General features: G+C 25.1%; 3 protein-coding genes across 3 annotated transcripts; 1 reads left to right on the top strand and 2 right to left on the bottom strand.

Moving 5' to 3' along the window:
* Positions 1–58: 58 nt before the first annotated feature.
* LOC128955593 (homeobox-containing protein 1-like) lies at positions 59–1877 on the bottom strand. Its single transcript, XM_054301265.1, has one exon. The coding sequence runs from the start codon at positions 1436–1438 to the stop codon at positions 59–61; it is 1380 nt and encodes a 459-aa protein (XP_054157240.1). The 5' UTR covers positions 1439–1877.
* Positions 1878–9949: 8072 nt separating this feature from the next.
* On the top strand, positions 9950–13242 carry LOC128955592 (ceramide synthase 1-like). Its single transcript, XM_054301264.1, has 6 exons — positions 9950–9970; positions 10451–10613; positions 10715–10895; positions 11765–11926; positions 12807–12954; positions 13051–13242. The coding sequence occupies exons 1-6, from the start codon at positions 9950–9952 to the stop codon at positions 13240–13242; spliced, it is 867 nt and encodes a 288-aa protein (XP_054157239.1).
* Positions 13243–14834: 1592 nt separating this feature from the next.
* LOC128955591 (tetratricopeptide repeat protein 21B-like) lies at positions 14835–24850 on the bottom strand. Its single transcript, XM_054301263.1, has 31 exons — positions 24802–24850; positions 24646–24727; positions 24511–24558; positions 24289–24399; positions 24146–24210; positions 23904–24005; positions 23693–23796; positions 23291–23561; positions 23079–23177; positions 22831–22948; positions 22593–22762; positions 22356–22463; positions 21888–22268; positions 21644–21740; positions 21443–21525; positions 21111–21352; positions 18222–18294; positions 17952–18062; positions 17712–17850; positions 17486–17612; positions 17338–17403; positions 17175–17280; positions 16976–17086; positions 16819–16900; positions 16583–16741; positions 16337–16487; positions 16180–16240; positions 15850–15984; positions 15657–15770; positions 15426–15536; positions 14835–15101 (listed from the first exon to the last, which is right to left on the bottom strand). Exons 1-31 carry the CDS (start codon positions 24841–24843, stop codon positions 14835–14837), a joined length of 3936 nt encoding a protein of 1311 aa, XP_054157238.1. The 5' UTR covers positions 24844–24850.
* Between the last annotated feature and the right edge of the window lie 367 nt (positions 24851–25217).

Here is a 25217-nt window from a genome sequence, read left to right as displayed (position 1 = left end):
AAATTTTCGATATTTTTTTGATTAGAAAATATTTATATAAATTAAATCCAATGATTGCTTAAAAAGTTGGTTCGAGTTTGGCGTCAAAGTCTTGATGTTGTTGTTGCTGATGATGTGAATGATGCAAATTGTTGACCGAATCATCCAATTGGTACACGTGTTGACTCTCGTCTACCGCGTCCTCATCGGACAACTCGAGTGATTCATTGCCGGACAGCTCCTGAAGTATAGACAGGTCTGGTTTGGTCTCCACTTCTTCGATACTTTGGTCCGAATGGTTAGAGTAGATACTGCTCTCCGATATCATCATTGAATACATACCGGGGCCGCCCTGTGTGACCAATTGCGGCGATGCCCCGATCGGTTGATTAAGCGGCAAATGTTTGCTTTTTGCTTCTTTGCGTTTATTATTAAACCAATTGCTGACCACAGAAATGGATACTTTGTCTCTTTCTTTAAGCGGTCGCCGAGTTATCCTTTCGACACATGTGTTACACTCATCGGCGATCATCTCTTTGGTTGACGCGTCCGGATAGGCGTTGTCTTTGAAATACTTGTCTAAAACCATGAGATGTTCCTTACGAAAGATAAATCGATCCCTTCTTATCGGCAACAGATCGCCCGTTTCGGTCAACTGTGTGCGCCGTTCGCCAATCGTTTGCGGACAGTATTGGGTTAACAATTCGGGTCGATTACGACACGACAGATACCACAAGTAGATCAAGTTCTTCGACTTGTCCGACATGTCTTGGCCTTCGCCGCGAAAGAATCGCGAGACATATCCCTGAGATATTTTGGTCATCTCAGCGATCATTATCTGTCTTATGTTATATTTGTTGACAAAAGTGCGGATCTCATTAAGCATTGTTATCTCGCCTCTCTTCTTGAAGTCATTTAACTCTTGAGATTCCTCTGTAGAGATAGTGTTGACTGTCATTTGTGGTCTGAGCGATACAGCCATCGATTGGCTATCAGTTTGTTGTGATGTCAGCAACGGTATTATGGAGACCGATGACGACTCTTTGGGCGACAGTTCGTCGTCACTCATATCGATGGACGAGCTGTCTATTAGTGACAGTGAATGCGAATTATGTTGTAATGTCTTTGAATTGGCGGCTATCGAATGCATCGGCTGTTGAACCGATCGTTGAAACTCTTGCTGCGACTGAGACATTGTGTGACACGAGTTGGCCATCAATTGTGTCGATGAAGTCAATGGCCGACCGTTGTTTGCCAGCGGCGAACCGCTGGCGGTCACCACCGGGTTATGATTATTGCCGTTATTATTGCAGACACTTTGGTCGACACCAGTAGTATTGAGTTCGCCGTCCATTCGGTCCATCTCTTCATAGGCCCGCCAGACCTGCTCTTTGGTGAGTCCAGTCTTGCGGAGACGTCTGACCAGTTCGATCTGTTCTATGGTAAACAAGTAGGCCATTGTCGGGATAGTTGTCCTCTAGTTATAGATGAGATGATATTCATCGATGGTTATACACACACAGAGAAAACAAACAGAGATGAGTCAGTCAATGAGGTCGTCGGTGTCAATGCCGATGACCACTACAACAACAACAACAACAACTGGTGGCCATTGGTTTGTTTGGACGCATATTGTGTTGCGAAGACCCGAAGTGATTGTAGCAGTGATGTTGTTGATGATAAAGATGATGGTATCGGTGATAATGGACACACATTTGTTGGCCAACACACACACGGCTGCCACCAATAGCTGTCAACCAATACTATAGTATTACTTATATATCATATATGTATTGTATTTACAATAATAATAATAATAATACAAAATCATTGAATACTGTATTAATAAAAAACAATTAGATTTTTTGTTTGTTATTATTATTATATTAAAGTCAATAGCCGTTCAAAATGCTTGTAATAATAATAATAATGTAATAAAAAAATAATGCACTCAATAGTAATGGCTTTTAATACTATGTGTGTAAATACTAATAGAGTTATTGTAACGATATTTGTGTACATTTTTGACGTCAAATCTAATAGATTTCTATGCGATATTGTTTGCCAGTCATTCATAAACGATATGACGAGGGGTTATAATACATATACAGTACTATTAATATTAGTTTCGTATAATAATAATTTTAGTTTATATGAATTTTAAGTTTATAAGTTTTAAAAAAATAGTTTAAATATATTTAAATATAAGATTTAAATATATAATTATAAAATAGTTAAAAAATTGTTAAATGTTTTTTAATATTTATTTTTATTTTAATTTGTGTTATTTTAAATACAGTTAAAAATATAATGTTGGTGAATAGTGATTTATTAATATATATATACATATATCAATAAAATAGTTTTAAAAACTTTTTATCTATTTTTTATATTATTAGTAAATTAATTAAAGTTATTATTACAATATTTTATGTCTTATTTTTTTAATTAATAATTAATAAAATGTTAAATTATTTTTTCTATTTTATTTTTAGATCAAATTAAATTATTATAATAAACAATTTTAGAAATAATTATAGTATAATAACTAATTTAAATTTAATTATATTGTATTTATTATATTTACAATATAAATAATATTATTTTATTCAAAAAAAATTTTAACAAAAAAAATCATATAAAATAAACAAAGATTTGTACGTAAATCTGAACGTAAATTTCAAGTTAAATAATGTGAAAAAATAATTAAAAACTAATATTGTTTTCTCATATATCGTCAATCATTACGTTAACAATTATATAACAATATTAAAATAATATTATTTTAGTCAATTACTTTGCAAACAATATACTATATTGTGTGCGAAACAGTGTGTAAACACAATGTTTTTTTATCAAATTTATTATTTATATACAAATATAAATTATAGAAAATAAATTATTTTGCACAATTAACTTTAAACTAAATTAATGATTACTAATTTTTTTGTAACAATAAATAATAAAACAATAATAAATTTGAATTAATGTATATATTAATAATTTTATTACAGATTATATGATTTATATTACAATAATTAGAAAAAATTTGTTTCTAGAAAATTGTTAGATTTAATGGTATATTTTAATTTTATATCAAATAAAAAAATCATTATATATATATACATCAAACTGATTATAAAATCACATTTAGTTTATTTATAGATAATATAAATGATACAAATATATATAAATTATAATATTATATAAATATTATATGACTTTTATGTTTATTAGAAACTTATGTTATAATAATAGACTTTAAAATAATTATAATATAATTTTTATTACAATAAATAAATAAACAATGAATATATTGTACATACAGACATAACTAAAAATAATTTCAATTATCTATCTATATATATAAATATATATAAGTTATGACAACAAAAAATAAATAATAAAACATTAGTTTTTATGAAAGACATTTGACGCCAAACATATCGGATATATAATTAATATATACATGTATTATATACTTTATGATAAATATATGAGAGAAAAAAATTTGGCCAAACATTGAAAACATACAAAAAACAAAAAAAATTCCGATAATATGATATAATAATTGTGCTTTAAATTTATGATCAAATATATATATATATATATGAAATATTAGATGAGATTATTGATACTCTAATGTGATGACAGATTTTCAAAAAAAAAAAAAATTTTTGATAAAAAATAGATAAGCAATCAATAGATTTATTTTCTGATATACATCTTCTTGACTTTGTTCCAACCGATGGCAACGTTTGGCAACTTTCGGAAAGACTTTTTCTCGGTATAGGCGACCACTCTATCGTCGGACATATAGTAGCTGTTGCTGCTGTTGTTGTTGTTGTTGTCCATTGCCGATGAATTGGACGATCGGATACATTGGCGATAGTAGCGTACGAGCGGCTGATATTTGAGACTCAATCGGCGGACCAGTTGTTTCTGGTATGTATTAAACTGAGGCCTATTGTCTACGTAGGCGTCCGGTTTCAGTATCATCAGCGGTGCCTGTCGTTTCCAATTTGATGGCCAGGTATGCGGATCTTCTTCTTCATACTTCACGCCAACCAGATTCGAGTTATTGAAGTGACTGTAAAGCAATTGAAACAATTGCTGATACTCTTCTTGCGTTGAATTTTCGCCGCGTTTTGCCATTTAAAGTAATTTTGTTTTTGATTTTAAATATTAATATGTGGTATATATTTATTTATGTTAGATATCACACACACAATGAAACCAATTACTATTTTTTTAAAAAAACAATTGACAGCACAGAATAGTATTAACACAGTTATAAAAAAAAAACTTTTTTCTCTGAATTTATACTAATAATTGCGAAAAAAAGTTTTATTTAAATATTTTTATTATAATACAATTGAATCTCTGACTAATAATTGTATTTTATATACTCTTTCAGTTGCCTTATATACGGCACATACAGTACAAACACATACCACGGAATTGCACACAGAATTGCTGGGGTTTACACACAAACTGACTGAGCAGATGCACTGATAGTTTTATATATATATACCGGTGCACTGGTATTCCTACCTAATAGCTACAGTAAATTAGTATAGTTGTGCACATACAGTATACATACACACACTTACACTTTTCTATGGCAATGTTTTATGTATAATACAGTATATAATTTACTAAAAATAATAGCTTTCAAAGCGTTAATGTCATAAACACACACTCCTAACACTCCTATGTCAATGTATTGGTAATGTTAATGATCAGCAAATTGATTGATCATTTAAAATAAAATATATATAATATAATGGTTAACCTATTAATAAAATTTAATTAATGAGTTCATTGTTTATGATAAACAATATCAGACTCGTGTGGTGTCCAAGCGTTATGATAATAGAGTATCAATTGATATATAATATGTTAATATTATGATAAAATAATAAAAATATTTTTTTAGCATAAAATTTCACAGAATTTTGCTTTTTTACAAATAAAAAGATAATATAATAAATAAATATAACACAAAAAAATATATTGATAAACAATTTTATTTTTTTTATTAGTACATTAACAATATAATATATACAGTATTATAGAAAAATTATATAATTTGGTTCATTTATTAAATAATAAATATTGTTATCATATTGTTGTTGTTGTTGTCATTGCTGTTGAATAATTTCGTATAACAATTGCTAAGTCATTGGTTTGTATGTTAAACTATAAAAAATTTATACAATCGGTATTACAAAAAACAAAAAATTTATGTTTTGTAAAACTCGTGTCAAAATGCAATCTCATGGGAAAACCATTATTAGTCGACTCTTTTTTTGTGTGTTAACGTAAACCTGTCATTGAAAACATACTGTATGTATGTCTATATGTATGGACTGTTAGTTTCGCAATTACTTAACTTTTATTTCATATACTTGAATATATATCTATACTGTACCTGTATATAATACATGTATATGTAATAATAATACATAACAATTTATTATTAATATTATTTGATATATAATTTGTTGTTTTAATGTAAACATACATGTAGATAATTGTCTATATATTTATTTTTTGATGTTATTGGCAATCAATTATTTTATTATTGATATTATTTATTTATTTATTCTGCATCAAATTAGTTCAAAAAAACATAAATTATAATTTAAGAGTTATTAATATAGTAGTAGTAGTAATATTTTAATGATATACAGTATTAATAATACAGTAGTACTAATATTATTAATATTAAAAAAATAATATTAATTTCAAATTAGTATTCAAACTATATATTGTAGTTATTTTTATGTAAATAACATTTATTAGATGTATGATATAATAATTCATATAATAATTAATAAAACAATAATTTAAGTACAAAATGATATGTACTATACTGTAATGCTATCGAAATTAATGGAAAATTATCAAACATTTCCACTAAAATTATTAAATTATTACTATTTTGACTTAATATTATAATTTATAAATAAATAAAAATATAAGTACTAAAAAACAAACAAAAAAAGATTTTTAATAATTTATTTAGTTTATTATTTTAGTTTATTATTTTAGTTTATTATTTTTAGTTTAATATAAAATTTAAATCAATTGACTAATTTAAAAATTATACCAATTATATAGTATAATTATAACCAAAAAATAAAATTTACTATTTAGGATATAATTAATAAAAAACCATTACATTTAAGGAAATTTAATTTTTTAATGATTTTTATCTTACAATACAAACTTTACAGTGAGATTGACATTATAACATTTAAAACATAAATCATTTAAATATTAAATTATAATATTAATGATACCATAAAAATATTTTATATATTCATATTTTAAATAAAGTTTTATCTAAAATTCAATTATAATCAGATTTTGTTTAAATATTAATGCATTTATATTAAACATAAATTATAAACATGATTATGAATTTAATATTAAATTGCATTTGTAATGTTTCGCATATTATATGTCAATTAAATTGTAATAAAATCAATATTGATTATTTGTAATTTATTATTATTACTATCATCATTAAATTAAAAATATTTATTTGCAGAAATATTAGGTTTTATATTTTATTAGATATTAATTAAAGATATTAAATTTTATGGATTAACTAAACAAATATTAGTTACTATAAATACAGTTTAGTCTTAAATATAGTTAAGATATAGCAAATTGCTATTTTTAATTTATAAATAAAAGGAATAAATGCAATAAATAATAAAATACTATATTATTATATAATGAAAATTAAAAAAATGTGATCTTTAGTACTGTATATAATTAGTAGTATATATTAATTATATTTAGTTAGAAAGTTGATTACACCATATCTATATAATAAACATAATACTAATAATACTAACACATACATACACACACACTGCACACACACACACACACACACACACACACTGTACACACACTACACACACGCACGTTGTATGAAATGCCTGTCAAAAGCACGTGTAGTTTTCGAGGTTAGTGTTTGAAACAAATATTTCAAATACAGACATTAATCGGTGTTTCGTTGACAACAAAATAATTCCCAAACAATTTTTATTTTATATTATTTTTTTTTTAGTTTTAGGATTTATTTATCAGCTAATATTGTATAATACATGTATAGTACAGTGTGTCTTTTTTCAACAAATTAATTATTTTTTAATTAAATAGTTTTTATTTATTTATTTTTAAAATAGATGTAAATTAGTGTAATTATTATACTTATTGTTTTCACTATAAAATTTCTAAATTATTTTATTAAAACTAATTTGTTGATGATTTAGTATTTTTCATTGGAAAAAAATTCCACGTGAATAACAATTTAAATAATATTTATTTTGTGTTTGTGTGTATTTTGTTTTTTTAATTTAATTTAATTTATTATTTCAATAAATAGATTTTTAGCTAATTAATGAAACATATTGTTTATTGTAAAAAGCCCAGCTTATTTAGTTATTAGACTATCAAGGTTATGCAGTTTATTTACACGTTAAGCCTATTATTCAACTTATATATATATTAAATATATATATATTAAATATATTAGTTAGTATAACATCAAAAACAACAAAGACGATATTGTCCCCGAAAAATAAAAATAAATCATTTACAATAAAATATTGGCAAATAATAATAATACTAATACTAATAATAAAGTATTGATAATAATAATAATTACAAAAATTAGTTTTTTTCAGTTGACTTTATAACCATAATGTTATACTACAAAAAAATGTTAAATGACTTATTTTATATTTACAATTATTTTTTCAATATAAACCGGTAATGTTTGATGTCATCTAATAATATCTGTCAACTACTTGTTATTGTGTATAGAAAAACCTTACAATTAGACTAAACAAGTTGTTTAGCTAATAAATATCTATAAAATTTTATATACAGTCTATTAATGCTTTTTCATATGCCTATACATAATAATGTTGATGTAAGAAAAAAATAATATATATACAGGTATTAAAGGCATCTATTTAGTCAATTAATGGTTTATTGAAAGGTCAACATATAATACTGTTTAATGGATATATTATTATTATTATTATTATTATTATTTTATATATAAAAAACTGCTACATAAATGTATTTGTATAAAACTACAACAACTTGATTCAGGTATTTTTTACCAGTTCAAATACACTACATGTGCTTAAAATGATAGACAGATAGATAGATAGACAAGTAGAGAGAGAGAGAGAGAGAGAGAGAGAGAGAGAGAGAGAGAGAGAGAGAGAGAGGGGTAGTAGTGTTTTGTTAAAATTAATTCAATGGTTGGGCATCTCCTTTGGCATAACATTTGCCTCATAGAGAAAAAAACAAGTCTTTGAACTTCAAGTTTATATTATACATAATATAAACAGCATTTTAAGTGAAAATAATTTTCTCAACAAAAACTTGTTCCTTGAATTTTTAAAGACCGGTAATCTTAAGACAACAATATATATATATATATATATATATATACAGTATATACGTATATGTTAGCTAATGATTATACTATATATATATATATATATATATATAATTTAGAAAATATATTACAAATGATGTGTCGTTTTTTTTGGTTGTTGTTGGTATGAGTTGATAGGTAAACACCAGTGAAATAATAAAAAAAAACATATAACAGACAACACGGCACAGGAGGACACGTCTCACTATATAAATATATGTCCAGTGGATAACAACATAGAAATAACAGTTTTTTATAATAAAAAAAGTTATCATTCAATTGACCGAAATAAAAACATATAGTGTATGTGTGTTTGTAATGATAGCTGTACTGACAAAAGTTTTATACAATCAAATAATTTAAATTTTGTTTTAGAAATCTATACAATTATTGAAAAAAAAATTATGTCATCATCGGTGAAAAATTCATCGGCAATTGTGATGGCAATTGAGATCAATGGCGAAACGCCTACGTATAGTGAATTCATTGTCAACTCTTATGGATATTTCATTAATAATATATTGTCCGCAAAAAACTATAATATTAAAGAAGATTTTCAATTGTGTGCCCAAAGGATTACAATATGGGATATATTAGTGATTGTTGTGTTGACCACTGTCTGGACTATTGGACGCTTTGTGGCCACAAAATACTTTTTTAAGGTATTAAAAATAATATTATTTTTTTTAATTATTATTGTTATTATTAAATATTAAATGTTTTATATAAATTATTAATAAATTTATTTAGTAATTTATAAGATTCTAATGTTTAACAAAAAAAATAAATATTTAATTAGAAAGTTTTAATTAAAATTGTTAATAAGTTAATTATATTTAAACTAATTAGATTATTAATTTTTAATTCAAACAACTATTAATTGATTTATATATATATATATATATATATATATATATATTTGTATTTATTTTTATAACCAAACTGTCTAGGATAATTATTTTTAAATATAATTAAAAATTTGATATTCAATAAAAAAAAGTCAATCTTTTTAAAGATTTTAAAGTAATTTCAATTGAATTTTTTAAATATATATATATATTATATGTTAACAATTATTCTTGTCTAGACTTTTGCAATATTTATTAGTAAAACTAAGCTATCAATAACTCTAGTGTTTAACGGCAAACAAAAACACAAACACAACGTTGGTGTTAAATATAATAAAAAATAATAAAATAACAATAATAATAATAACTTTAATATCTGTCAGATTGTTTACATAAAAATGCTATTTTTATCGTAAATAATTTAATTAAAAAACAGTCAACAATCTAAACTATTGAGAGACACATTGTCTTTCCGTATTCATAGGCATTGTATATATATATATATAAAAAATTATTGTGCATTTTATTATGTGTTTAATAGCAATATATATTCAATATAAAGTACAAATACTCTACTATTATAATATACAGTAGTATACAGAATATCATTGTCTATTCATGTAAACTGCAATATAAATGATACAATATGTTTGATGAAGCCATAGGAGTATTAGATAACAGTCCTCATTGTATTATATGAAAAACACCAGTGATGTGATGGTGTGTAAAGTATTGATGCATTTTTAGTCAATGGTGGGGTCAATAACATATGAACTGAAGAAAACCAAAAAAACAGAGATAAACCAAATGTTAAATCATTTTGTTTTACAAAAATATATTTATAAATAAAATAAAATAAAAAACAAATACACAAAATGTGTGTATAATGTTAGCCATCAGCACCTCTGATAAATCTCAATACATTTGAGACTTTTATTTGTATAAATTTAATGCAAAAGCAAACATACATTTTGAAAAAAACAAATACATTTCATTAATGTATAAATATTTTCATACATATGTATACTATATATTTTACATTATATTTTTTTAGTTACAGAAATTTAGTTTTGAAGTTATTTTTGTTAATATAGCCACAAAAAATGATTTTTGAAACTAAAAATTATCATTTTGTTATTATTATTAGCCAATTGGCCAGTATTATCAATTGACCAAAACGGACAGCAAAAAGATGCCGGAAAGTGGCTGGAAGTTTGCCTTCTATCTGAGCACCTGGTCCTACATGGCCTACATTATTATGATGAGGAAAGGCGCACAATATTTCTATAGTCCATCAATCGTATGGCAGAGTATGGACATAAAAAACTTTATTTTTTTTGCTATATTTTTTTCCAACAAACAGTTTAATTAATAAATTATTTTTTGTTTTTTTTGTTGTTAAATCCAACAGACTATTCAATAGATAATCCGGTGGAGACTGAAATATATGTCATATATATGGTTCAGTTGAGCTTTTATTGCCATTCCCTATACTCGACACTGTGTGTGGATCAGTGGCGTAAGGATACGCCGGCACTGATGGTCCATCACGTGTTGTGTGTACTCCTTATATCCATATCATTGGCCACTAAGTAAGTCAACGACAAACAAACAAACAAAAAATAAGATAAATATTACTAAAAATATAACATATTTTTATAACAAATACCTGATACTTGACATTAACATACTTTAATTTTTTTTGTTGACGTTGTTGTTGTTGTTGTTGTTGTGTGGAATAATATCATCAAAATTATCACTTTTTATTTAAACATATTTTTTTAGTTTCTTAACTTTTATTGTTTTTTTTCATTTTGTTTGTTTTTTTTAAATTGTAGATTTATATGTATGTGTGCTTCAAATAAGTTTATTTATCTTTCACTCCAATTATTAGTTTTTATTTTAATGTTTTTTTTTTAAAAAAAACTATGTTTATAATTTAGTTTTATTTTATATATATATATATATATGTTAAAACAGTTATACATGTAAATTATTTTAGTATTTTTAATTTTAGTCTATTTCAAACATTTAGCGATAAATTATTTAGGTTTATATATATATATATTTAGATTATATTTCGAGTAAAATGTTTTAAATGTTATTTTTTTGCAACTGAAAGAAATAAAGATTATTTAATAATTAGATACAATAATATATATTTTGGAAAATAATTAATTTGGGTTAAATTATAGTCAAAATTTAGGTCAATAGTAATTTTTTTAATTTGTTAGTTTAAATATCTAATAATTTAAAAATTTAATTAAAAAATTGTAGATTCTGGTTGGTATCAGTAATATTGATAATTTTAAAAATTAGATTATTATAGTTTTGTTAAAAATAAAATTGATGCTAAAAAACATTGTAAATATATAAATAGATCAAACAAAATAAAAAATAAATAAATAATTTTTGTGTAATTAATATATTTGCATATTTATAATATTATTATTATTATTAGGACTCATAAATCTGGTTTGTTTGCAATGTTTTTGCACGACGGGTGCGATATATTACTAGAGGGAACCAAACTGAGCCGGTATTTTAAGATACAGGGAGGTCGGGTCATCAAAAACATGGATGCCGTCACCAATGCCGGCTTTATTTGCTTTATAATGGCTTGGTAAGTTTTTATTATTATTTTTTAAATAATATAAAAAATATATTATTTTGTATACAAATTAAATCTTTAAAATTAATAGTTATTATAAATATTTTTTAATTTTTATGTTAACATTTAGTACATTATATGTACAACTATTATACTAATTTACTGTATGTATATATATATATATATATATATATATATATATATATATATAACGATAAATGTAAATGTGTTTTTTTTGTATCATATTTAGTCTAAAAACTAGAAATAGCAAAATAAAAATATCATATTATTTAACTAAATTTATATTTGTTTATATTATAATATAGCATTTAATTAATGACTTCTCTCTCTTTAGTTATAATTATTTATTTATTTATATGCGATGATACTGTATTTTCTATACACTAATAAAAATAATAGTAAACTCTAACAGCTTTTTCTCGTATATTAATATATAAAATGTTTTATTTATTTAAATAAGAGAGACGTGTGTTTTCAAATTTTTATATACATTGAATTTATACAAAATTCAAAAAACTAACATTGAATTTATAAAAATAATATATTTATATTTATTTAAAAATTTTATGATATTATAATTGAATTATTTTATTACACTTTATATCATACATAGTCTTATTATTAATATTTGCTTTGGGAAAAAATGCGATAAAACTATTGATATTTTTAGCATTTATATTGTTTTATTTATACAAAATATAACAATTAAATTTTTATGTTTCCTCTCTCTCTCTCTCTCTCTCTCTCTCTCTCTCTCTCTCTCTCTCTCTCTAAACATTTCCGTTAAAGTTATGCTCAAAACAAAATTTATAGAATTTATTTATATTTTTATTACTATAATAAACTAAATAACAGAATATTCTTATATTAGGATCTATTGTCGTCTATATTGTTATCCATTAAAACAAGTATATATGGCATCGGTATACGTGACGGCCAAACAAATTCAAGTGCCTTTCATTCAGCCAATTGTTTTGATGCTTTGGTTACTACTCATTATGAATATCTATTGGTTTACTGTATGTTTTATTTTTTGAATTTAATAATTTTCAATAACAGTATTTATTAAATACTAATAATTAATGTTTATTTTTTTAAATTTAAACTTTTAATAGTTTATCTTAAAACTACTCTACAAAGTGGTCACCGGACAGATCAAAGAATTGGATGACAATCGAGAATATTCTGAAAACAAGAATATTTCCGACGATTTAGATTCAGCCGACAAATTGGCCGCAAATGGACGCTATTATCTGAGACAACGAAAAATTGATTACAATTTATTACATACCGGAAGATCGCAATAAAACTAAAGTTGTTTTTTATTTTAGTTTTAGTTAATAATGTTTTTTTTGTTGGTATAAATTCCCTAACAATAAATGTCAACTATTTAGTTCAATAATAAATGTGAGAGAAAAAAATTGTGTATAAAAGCAATTGATCACACAATTGATAAGCAAAAAAAATCAAATATGAGACATTAAAATCACATATGAAAAAATTTATTATTATAATAGTTGAAATAATTATCGTTTTTATATAGATAAAAAATAATTTTTCAATACAAAATATGAATCCAAAAAAATACCAATTATTAATATGGTAAATAAATAAATAAAAAATATTATGGTATATAAACCACATACTCATTTTTAAGTTATAATAATTATTTAATTAAATATTGTAATAATTAATTATTAAATATTATAATAATTAATCCAAAATTCATAACCAAAATAATATATTTAAGTGCCTATGTTTTTATGATTATACAAAAAATTTTAATTATAATATTAATCAGGGAATTGTTTATATAAATAATGATTTTATTTTTATAGAAATATAAATTTTATGAGACATTTTATTATGTTATGATGAATTTTATAATAATGGTTATTTTAATTTTATAAATTTATATTATATTTATACAAAAAATATATACTAATAATTGTTTGCTATTAAATATTGTTGAAAATGTATAAAAAAATGGTTTTATTTGCCAAAAAATAAAATTAATAATTTTCATATCATTTACTTTTATGTAAAAAAATAAATCATAAAAATTATAATAGTTATATCTTGTATCTAAATATAAACATTTACTGTATATATATATAACAGTTTTAATCGGTAAATGCATTGGCAGTATAACCAACTAATAAGTCCTGATTATCGGTATTGCATTGACCGATGCGGACATTTGGATTGTAAGCCATTACACGTTTTGCATATATAGGCTCAACAGTATTGGTATCTTTGTTGACCAATTCACCGATTTTGGGACCAACTATATGATGGTCAGTAGATTCCGGCGAACTACTACCCGGAATCACTGATCTCTTATTACTGGTAGACCAACAACAACATCTCACTATACATACGGTTGTAACCAATAGTATGATTATAATCAGTATTGCAATTAATACTGTATATATTGTCGTCATATTATTGATTATTTTTTAATTGAAAACAATTTAACTTTTATATATCATATTACACAAACATTGTTAATTTCAATGTGATTTCTATATAATATAACAAATAATATTATAGATAAAACATTATACCAGTAAAATGAAAGTTTTTACAATAATTAACAAAAATATTTATGTTAATCTATTTTTGGGTGAATGAAATAAAAACTATATTATTCAATTCAATATAAACACAAACAAATATTTCAAAAAAAACAATTATTGTAGTTGTCATTGTTATATTATGCATGCTATTTAACAATAGTTTATATTATTCCTATATATATATATATACCGTATATATATATATATATATATATAACAGACACATGTCTTTCATAATAAATTGTTTATTGATATTATATTTCTGATAATTTATTATTTTTTAAAATTTTATTTATAAAGATTTGACGCATCACTTATAATCACGTCTTCAATGAATTGCGACACTTGTCTAGTATTTCTTTGCGTATCTTTGGATAGTCAGGATATTTCTGGAGAATCACTTTACAGACATCGATGGCGTCGACATATCGTTTGGCTTTCATAAAATTGAAGGCTAGTTTGTAGCCGATGTTAGGGTTATTACAATTGGTGAACTTCCAGGCCAGTTCATAGTTATGCGCCGCATCCTTAAAACTTTGCTCCCTTTCCATTATGTAACCCAAGTATTCGTAGGCTTTCATACACGACTGTGTAAACCCAAATTGATAGACAGTAATTATCATATATATATATATATATATATATATAAAGACCAAAAGTGTTTAACACCAAAGTTCAGTAGTAATCGATAGCATAAGTAAGTAGTAAGTGAGTGTGTAATTGTGAGATAAAGAGAGAGAGAGAGAGAGAGAGAGAGAGAGAGAGAGAGAGAGAGAGAGAGAGAGAGAGAGAGAGAGAGAGAGAGAGAGAGAGAGAGAGAGATGTGAATACAATTAAATGTCTTTTGAAATGTCATTAACTTGTTTTATGGGCAGACATTGCACAATGAGATAACACTTTTAAGGACTTACCTTATTGTATAGCAATACTTTCTTCATGAGTTCAATAGCCTTATCGTATTTAGCCGATTGAGTGTAGATATCAGCCAACAATAGCCAACATTTTTCTAAATATTCGGCTTCCTTTCAAAAATAAATATTAATATTTATATAAATAAATAAATAAATATAAGATATTTCAGGAATATTTGTGCGACTATTAAATAAAATGTGATTAATAATAATAATGATGTATTCAATCACTTGATAATTCCAGTTATTTTTGGCCAAACGTTTCAATTGGTTACGTGCTTTTGGTGTCTGTTTGAGTATCATGAATGCAGTGGACACACCTAAAATAGCGGCTACATTGTCCCGCTAGTTATACACACAAAAAAAATAATATGATAGATATTAATTGTTAATTATAAATATAAATTTCAAAAATTCAATTTACATATCTATCATCGTTTAAGATTTTTAAAAACTCATTGAGTGCCAGATCTGCTTCACTTTTTTGTCGTTTAGCCAACAAAACAAAATTACAGATTATATGAAAATCTAAATCGTCGATCACTTTGCTCCTAATGTCCTAAAAAAAATAAAAAATAAAAGATAATCTTTTTTTATTGGGAGATATTTTAGTGATCCATTAATTAGTGTTTGAAAAGTAGTTGTATACACACACAGACAACAAAACATGCATATCATGTGTATAAAACATATTAAATTATATGAGATATTGATTTTGTAATTAATTCAGTCAATGATAACAACAATGACATACACTTAACAATTGATCAGCAGTTTTGAGTGCAGCGTTTTGATAGCTGTCCCTTTCGCCGGGACTTTAGGATAATTAATGAGATTTACATTACATTGAGATAAACATAATAAATGATATTAATATTTATAATAATAATAATAATTTATGATAATAATACCTGAGCTGAACCATTGTATCAAATGTTTCGCCGCCAATAGTTTCATTGTCCGGATTAATACATATGTCGATCATATGATAGGTAACTTCAACGCCAATATCCGGGTCCTGTCGGGCCTTATTAAAACTTTTCATGGCTTCATTGTTATCACCTAATATACAACAACAACAAAGTTATGTCTTTAAAATGATACAAACAAATTACCGGTAAATTAATAATATGATTATTATGAATGCCTTTCCAAACCTGTATACCAATTGTACAATCCTTTGGCGTAATGATAGCCAGAATCCAATACAGTTCGCGGAGAATATTTTTCGGCTCTTTCGAGAACAGCCGGCACTATATCTAACTGTCCGACACGTTTGGCCGTCTCAATTAGCTTATTCATTGCTGGATAATAGGCTAAATATAAATAGGAAAAAAATGTATATTAAATAATATTTTTTAAATATATATATATATATAAATTAATTGATTACTCGGCTTTCTGGACAATAGTTCATTGAAGTGATTGAGCGCACCCTCGAAATCATTTTGTCTGAATGTCAGGTCAGCCATCATCTGATTGATTGAAGAAAAAATGTTTTAATATTAAATTTGCTTAAATAAAAAAAATTAATAATAATTATGACATACCAGCACAGGTTCATCCAAATGTGGCGCGTGTTTCAGTATAGCCACACAATAGTTGTGTGCAATTTCATAGTTTTGGTTCATTGCTTCCAACTTTGCCATCAACATCAAGATCTGACATAAAACATATGTATTTTAGTTTATATATATATATGAAAGATATTGTCTAAAAAAGTCATTATATTTATTATATTGTCATTACATCGGCATTTGCCTCATCATAATTAAGGGCTTCCTTATAGATAATGAGTGCCTGTTTTGTATCTCTTAAATGAGTTGATATGAGTTCACCCAATTGTTTGCATAAACTATTGAATATAAAAAAAATGTTCAATGGCTTCGGTATTATAAATACAATAGTAAACCTAATAGAGAACTTCCGCTGTTCGGCCAACTGGTCTGGCTGTTCAACGGGTAGTCGTCTCATAAGTCTATAAATTCATTGAAAATAATTGTTTTCAATAATAATAATATTACAGTAATATTAAAAACTTATATCAAGAATATTCTAACTTTTGATTTGTTTGATGAGCTCTTTTCAATGTTGCAATGGCTGTGCCCTTATTATCTGTATTGAGCTGAACCTGACCTAACAGATGAATCAGTTTGACCTCCCATTCCAGTGATTGCAGATCTTGAGCTAAAAAAATTGACGACAACAACAAAATTAATTAATTAATTAATAAAAAATTAAATATACATCTAAGAGATATATATACAAAAAAATACTTGCATTGACTCTGCGATATCTCCAGAGCACTGGTAATAATAATCTGTGATTCGGAATATTTTTTCAAACGATACAACAGATGTGCCAAATCGTATCGGAAGGCATTCTGGCCGCTAGTTTTGATGGCAGCCTTATAGTAGGTAACAGCCTATCAATCAATCAATCAAATAATTAAATAAATATATTAATTAACAATACTAATTAATAGTGTATATAAATATAACCTAAAAATTTATTATATAACCTAACCTTTTCGTAAAAGTGTGTCTTAATCAATGCCTGTCCCACTTTTCGGGTTAGAATCCAATCTTTCGGATTCTTTTTCAATGCCTGTTCATAAATCTCGATGGCTCTCTCGGGCTGTCATTTATAGTACATTAACATCAATTAACAAACAAAAATAATAATAAATAAATGTGTCTCGAGTTTTGTTATCAATTAAACAGTGTATTAAACAGTTATATAAATGATAACAATAGAGTACTACTACTACTACTGTACTATTATGTGTGTAAATACCTCCAGAATATTCATGTAAGCGTCGCCAAGCATTAGGAATGATTGGGTCGTTGGCTTCTTATCGAGAATTTCTCTATTAATATAATGTGTAATCATATTATGTATAATCAAGTAATCAGATATTTTTTATATATAATAAATACTAATATAAATGTTTAAAAACATATTAACAATGCATTTCAAAATTATATATATATACGGTATAAAGATATTGTATAAATAATTTATTTTGTTTTCATTAAATTAAATTAAAACATTAACGGGTATATCACATATAAAATATATAGATTACATTACCGGTTAGTTGAAATGCACAATAAAATTTTTAAGCAAACTAATAAAATATTTATTAATTAATAGCTTAATTTTTATAATCATTAAATTATCAATATATATTAATGTTCTCCAATCCAGGAAAGTTAAACATAAATACAAAAATTTATTATATACATATACAAAAAAAATATGTGTACAAAATGATAAAAATACAATTTAGTTTATTTTAAAAAATAATTATAAAAATAATTAACACAACTATGCTGTTGAACATGTTCTTCAGTAAAACGATTTCTTTTAGGGGTAACAATGTTTTTAAGCATAGAAAAGGATCTTTCAACATCAACACTAGTAAGGGGTGAATATAATAAATCATGAGAAATAGGTTTACAATAAAATTCGTATGCTGGATTTTTTTCTAATGAAGTCACTAATTTTTTCAAATATGTTTCATTATTTTTAAGCTTTAATAAAACATCTTTTATAACATTAATTTGTTGATCCACACGTAATCCAGATTTCTCCAAATAAACAATTTTTTCACACAAAAAACTGTATTTTTTACAGTGTTTTAATTCTTCTAATAATTGATTATTCATAACAAGTTGTTTAAGTTCAATAATTAATTTTTTTGATGAATTTAATGACAATATATATGTTTTGATTTTTTCAAAATTATCTACATAATATATAGTGCAATTAATAAATGTTCCCCAACGGGTTATAATTGGCTTTTTTGGCAATTTATCAACACAATTTAATAAAAAATCATGTCTATTTTTACTTGAATTTTTTAAATAACTGTTTATTTTATTTAAAAATGTTTCTGCTAAACTATTTTTTTCTCGAATTTTGTCACACACTCTATGCAAAGCGTGTGCTAAACATGTCATATGATTAAGTTTTGTAAATTTTTTTTTAGCTTTTTGCATTGCTTTAATCATTGGACTTGCCTGATCTGTAACACATAATACAATGTCATCATAATTAATATTATTATTATACAATTTATTAAGCGCTGTTTCCATTGCGTTAAGTATGCCATCACTTGTTTTGTCATTTAAAATTTGTGTTGAAATAAGTACAGGTTTTTGTTGCTTACCATTGAGCACTCCTACCAACACGTTAATAATTGTTCTCTGTAGACAATCTACAGTCTCATCAAGCATTACATAAATTTTATTTATCGATAATTCAGTTTTAATAAATTTTAGTGTATCGTTATATACTGTATCAACAGTTCTAGTAAGTGTTGATTGGCTTGGGATGTCAAATCCAGTGTAATCATATAGAAATTTCTTGAACTCCTTGTTCTCCAGTTTATACAATGGTATGTTTGCTGACATTAGTGCCAATACTAAGTTGATAACAAATGTTTTTTTATCTTTCAAATCAATTTTATTTAAATCCTCTGTTGATTTGCGTTTGTTTTTGTTGGTTTCACAATTACTTTTATGTTTTTGTGTGTTTTTATGTTGTTCAACATTTGACCATCCATGTTGTATGTCAAAATGTTCAAAGTTTTGTGAACACACTTCACATCTCAATTTTCCTCTTATTATAGAAAAATTGTGGTCACTTTTCACTATATTCATCATTAACTCTGATTGTTTATCCAATGAGTTGTTGCTAACATTTGTTGAATTACTGTTTTTATTAATAAAATTCAAAAATTGATTATTATTAAAAGCCATTTTATTTTAATTAACAATAAATAAACTTATTTATATAGTCAAATCACTTTGTTTTTATCAATTAATAAAATTTTAAAATATATAATTATTTATATATTATTATTATTATCTTTGTATATCACAATTATTATTATTATAACTATTATTAGTATTACAATTATTATAATAATTTTTTTTAGTATTCTCGCATCAAATGTGATCTATTATTTGCAGCACAAAATCATACAGAGTTTCCAATTGTTAATAAAACACTTGATTTGGTAATCAATAGTTGATTTTAAAATTATTTTTTGTTTGTTTGCTTTAATTAATATTTTTAAATAAACATTAATTTAATACAATTTTACAGAAGTGTTCAATAAATAAATATTCAATTATTATTATTACAATTATAATAATAATTATTATTATTATTGTAATTATTATTAACAATTTTTTTATTAAAAACTGAATAAATATATCTAATTTTTGAAAACAATTTAATAAAAATTATAATACAAGATAACTCAACGACTTGTAAACAACTGTTTATAATTTTGTACATTTGATTATTTTTATATTAATATTTTGTGTTTAAAATACTTTAGTTATTTTAATCCTAAGGTATTTTAATCTTATGTTTACTTGTATTAATACTTACTATCACATGTGTATTTGTTTACTTAAATATTTATATAGCTTAACTCCTAGAATGGAGAACATTAGTGTATAGTATACATATTATATATATATATACATTAGCAAAATGCAAAAACAAAATAATTTATTTAATTATTTAAATTTTAACAAATTGTTAAAATATATATGTCGTCTATAAATCATGAGGTAATTATCATTTTGACTGAATTAATGACTGTATTAAGCGGACAATTACCAGGAGTATCGGCGCTCTATTTTATTCCTAACAGTGTCAACAAACCTGTAACAGCCGGCATACAGGCGCCGATCCTTACGATGCTTTAAATAGATAATAGCCATCAATTCACGCGACCTGACAAAGTGGTCGCCGTGATCCACACGTATTTCCCGCAGCAAGCTCAAGGCAGCGTCAATGTCACCCCTGGCCTCAGCTAACTGTGCGTTGGCTATCATAATCCTTCCCTCGTCGGGTGTGTCCCGACAACTCTCAAGCATTTCAGCCAACAATTTGGAGGCTTCAGTCTAATTGACAAATTTATTGATAAATAAACAAAAATAAATTAGAAATAATTAAATTGAAATTAATTAAACATTAAAACTATTATAATTTACTGTTTGATCAGTTAGTGAATAGATGTCAACCATTTGCAAGTAAAGAGAAATTTTGTCGTTTTGGGATAAAAGAGATTTTCTTTTATTATTATTATCCAAATTATCTGTTAATAAATTTTAAGATAAATTTTTCAAAAAAAAATAATTACTAATATTTATGATTAATTATTATTTAAATATAATAAACAACAAAAATCTAACTTAATCCAGATTTCAACAGTTTTAATGCCTCTTCATATTTGCGTTCAGTTTTCAAAACCAATGCTTTTGTCAAAATATAATGAATTTGTTCTCTTATCTGATAATTAGATAATTTTTTTATATATAAAAACAAAACAAATAAAAGATTACTTAAACATTACTTATAAAATAATAATAATATCTGAATTGCTAATCAATCATCATTAGCTGTATATATATTTTGTTATATATATTGATATATAACCTGAAAATTATGGCTGAGCGCCATTTCCAGACTCTTACTGGATGTCTGTATATTTCCCAAATGCAATAATATTTGTGCCATAAGTAGGTGTCCGTCGCTGAACGCCGTATTCTGATCCAAACATTTCTGTAGTAAACTGATAGCCGCCTGAGTGTCGCCGCTCAGGTAATTGACTTTTGCCATCAAATAGAGGGGCTCTTTCTGTATGGGACAGGCATTGACCAGTGGTTGCAATATATTTTTTGCCTGTTTAAGCGCCGACGGTAGCGGTTGGCCAGCGATTATCGGTTCGTTTGGTGAGAACAGTAGATACAGTTTTGTTACATTCATCATGAGATCCGGGTCCAGTTTAATGTAGTATTCAATGCCAAGAGGCAGACCCTATATATACGATATATACAGTAGTATATAAACAATATTAAACCATAATTACCGAAATTAAATATAAAAAATAAAACAATTTCTAACTTTCATCGTTGAGTTTTGTTGTTCAACAATTTGATCCAAATATTTCAATATCTGTTCGCTTGACTTATTCCTCCGTTGACCCGATAGAGCGCAAAGATATAACAGTTCCTAAATATATCGGAAAAAATGGGATTAAAAACAATAATTAAAAATATCAATAATTTATTATATTATAAATTTTTGTGTGTATTTTGTTTTGTTGTTGTTTTCTAATAATTTTTTATAAAAAACAAATACTTTGCTCATTCCGGTTGCTTTGTTAAACTCTTCGAGCGATTCCAGTTGATCTTCGACACCGGTTTGTTCTTCGATGAGCTGACAATGTAGAAGTCCAATGAGACCGACGATACTGTTTTCATCTAATTTTGTGGCACTTTTATAGTGACGTTGGGCATCACTCATACGATCTTTTCAGTAAATTATCGGTAATTTTTATTTAAAAAATAAATAAAATAATTACCACTTCTTTACTTACTTAAGAGCATACACTGGAAGGCGTGTTCGCAAACGTAGACAATGTTTGTCGGGTCCAGAAATACAGCCCTTTCTATGAGAGTCATCGTATGAATCAATACGTCTTCGTCTCTAAAAGCCTTTAATCGATATATTTTTTAATTGAAAAATTGAAATAATTTTTTTTTAAACATAAATACCACTAATAATTAAAGTATTTAATTACAAAATACTTATTTTAAAAATTAAATTGAAATTAAAAATTATTACAATTCTAGCAAATAGTTTTGCCGTTTCATAGTAAAGTTCAGCATTTTTAGGCTCACGGATCTCAAACGATTGGATCAAATTCAATAATTTTGATGATCCCTGAAAAAAATCAAACATTTTTTTGTTGTTGATAATATATCAGTAACTAATTATATTTGTGTCACACTAGTAATAGTATAGCTCATGTATACGGTTAAACAAACAAAGCTAACCTGATCATCATTGTTATCCCAGGCCAAACTGTGTAATATAATAAATCGTTGAGCATCTAAACAATGTTTATCAATGGCCAGCGCCCGGAAAGCTGTATCGACTACTTGTTCCCAATCCTTAAGACAGGCCTGGAGTTTCATTTTTTCGACATATGCCGGCAAAAATCGCGGATACAAAACAATTGCTTGATTTAATTGCTCGATTCCAGCCATAAACGAACCATTCTTTTCCAATACCTTTGACTTTCCTAAGATTACTTCGGGATCATTGCTATTGTCATCAAAAAATTATTTTTTTTAATTTAAAATACATTTTATATAAATAAGATTTTTTTTCTCTAATACTATAATAAATTAAATAATACACAAAAAAAATTATTGATAACTTAAAATAAAACATACGATTTTGATGAGACATCAAAGTAACTCATAGCCGAGTGATTCATTTGTGTGATCTCTGTATTATTACCGGAGAGCACACCCAACCAACCTTTCAGTATTAATCCCTAAATATATATATTTGATATAATAATTATAATTTTGTTTTTATTTACGATATACACTACCACCACTACTACTAATAATAATAAATTATTTTCAAAAAATTAAAAACCTCTTTAAAATTTGGCGACATTTTAATCATACGATCGATATATTCTTTGGACTTTTCAAGTCTACCCGAAAGTAATAGGAAAAGGCCAGCAAAATATAAGCTCTGAATGTGAAAAATATTAGTAAAATTTTTATGTATATAATTAAACAATATTTTCAATAGTTTAAAAAACAAAATAAGACTGAAATAATTTTTATTTAATATTTAATTAAAATAATAATAATATATGTTTCTTAATATACCATATCGTTTGCGTGCTTACGATTTTCACGCACTTTACTCTCTAATTTAGCTACGGTTTCCTTATCTTTGAAACAAAAATATATTTTTAAAACAAAAAAAAATTAGTTATTTATAAATAAATTAATAATAAAATTACACTAACCTATGACCTGGCATTTTCTATGTGCATATATAAGAGCTAAATAAGCGGCAATTGATAGATCCCGGTCTGATTGACATTGATCCAGTTCACGGATGGCCTCTTGAACCCGACCTATTATTATAGTAATAATAATATTTAAAAAAATAATTAGTATACAAAAAGTTTATAATAAAATTAAAATAATTACTAAATTTACATAGATACTATTTATATTTACATTACCTTCAAATGCCAATGATATGCCATAATAAAATCTATATAATTGTTCACCTGGAGTATATAAAAAATAAATAAATATGTAAAATGTTTTTTTGGGGGGGGGGGTTGTGAGATAAATAAACCCATATATATAGTTACCAAGGTACATTCGAATACCCTCCAATGCACTGGATGCCATTGTACGATACATTTTATTTAAACAATAATAATGAATTGATGACTATAATTAAATAAAAACAAAATTATTTAATTTTATATTAATTATCTTAATAATAGTAGTATATATATACTAACTTTTAAAAGTAATTCATTGATATTATCGCCTCTTTCCGTCATTATTAATAATTTTTAGTATTTTTTTAGTATTTTAAATACACTTTTTTAAAAAAAATTGAAATACTAGTTTTCATGTACCAGCAATTATAATATTTAAAAATATATAATCATATATAGCTATTATAATATTATAAAATAACATTTTTAAAAAACTTTACATTAATTTACAATATTATTATGAAAAATACTACATCAACATCAATATTTTATTACAACAATAGCAATTCAATAATAGATATTTAATGACAAAATTCAAAACAAAGTGACCATGGCAACTTTAGCAATTTTATTATTTTAGTTTTTTTTTATACATACGTAGAGATAAACTATCAATAGATAAGCAAAATCTATAAATAAATTTTATTTGATTAATG

Source organism: Oppia nitens, unplaced genomic scaffold (genome assembly GCF_028296485.1).
Source record: "Oppia nitens isolate AA-2021 unplaced genomic scaffold, nextdenovo-longstitch-racon4-pilon3 scaffold2_pilon_pilon_pilon, whole genome shotgun sequence".
NCBI lineage: Eukaryota > Metazoa > Arthropoda > Arachnida > Sarcoptiformes > Oppiidae > Oppia > Oppia nitens.
Note: the sequence above shows the minus strand (reverse complement) of the source record. Positions and strands in the feature narration are given on the sequence as shown.

What these genes read in the sequence shown, in the direction of transcription:
- LOC128955593 (XM_054301265.1), bottom strand. Translation starts at nt 1,438, where the DNA reads ATGGCCTACTTGTTTACCATAGAACAGATCGAACTGGTCAGACGTCTC.
- LOC128955592 (XM_054301264.1), top strand. Translation starts at nt 9,950, where the DNA reads ATGTTTGATGAAGCCATAGGA. An exon ending in ATTTGCTTTATAATGGCTTG is followed by an intron (nt 11,927 to 12,806) that starts GTAAGTTTTTAT and finishes TTCTTATATTAG; the next exon opens with GATCTATTGTCGTCTATATT. An exon ending in TGAATATCTATTGGTTTACT is followed by an intron (nt 12,955 to 13,050) that starts GTATGTTTTATT and finishes AACTTTTAATAG; the next exon opens with TTTATCTTAAAACTACTCTA.
- LOC128955591 (XM_054301263.1), bottom strand. Translation starts at nt 24,843, where the DNA reads ATGACGGAAAGAGGCGATAATATCAATGAATTACTTTTAAAA. An exon ending in CAAAACTATTTGCTAGAATT is followed by an intron (nt 22,949 to 23,078) that starts GTAATAATTTTT and finishes TATCGATTAAAG; the next exon opens with GCTTTTAGAGACGAAGACGT. An exon ending in TGCTCTGGAGATATCGCAGA is followed by an intron (nt 17,613 to 17,711) that starts GTCAATGCAAGT and finishes CAATTTTTTTAG; the next exon opens with CTCAAGATCTGCAATCACTG.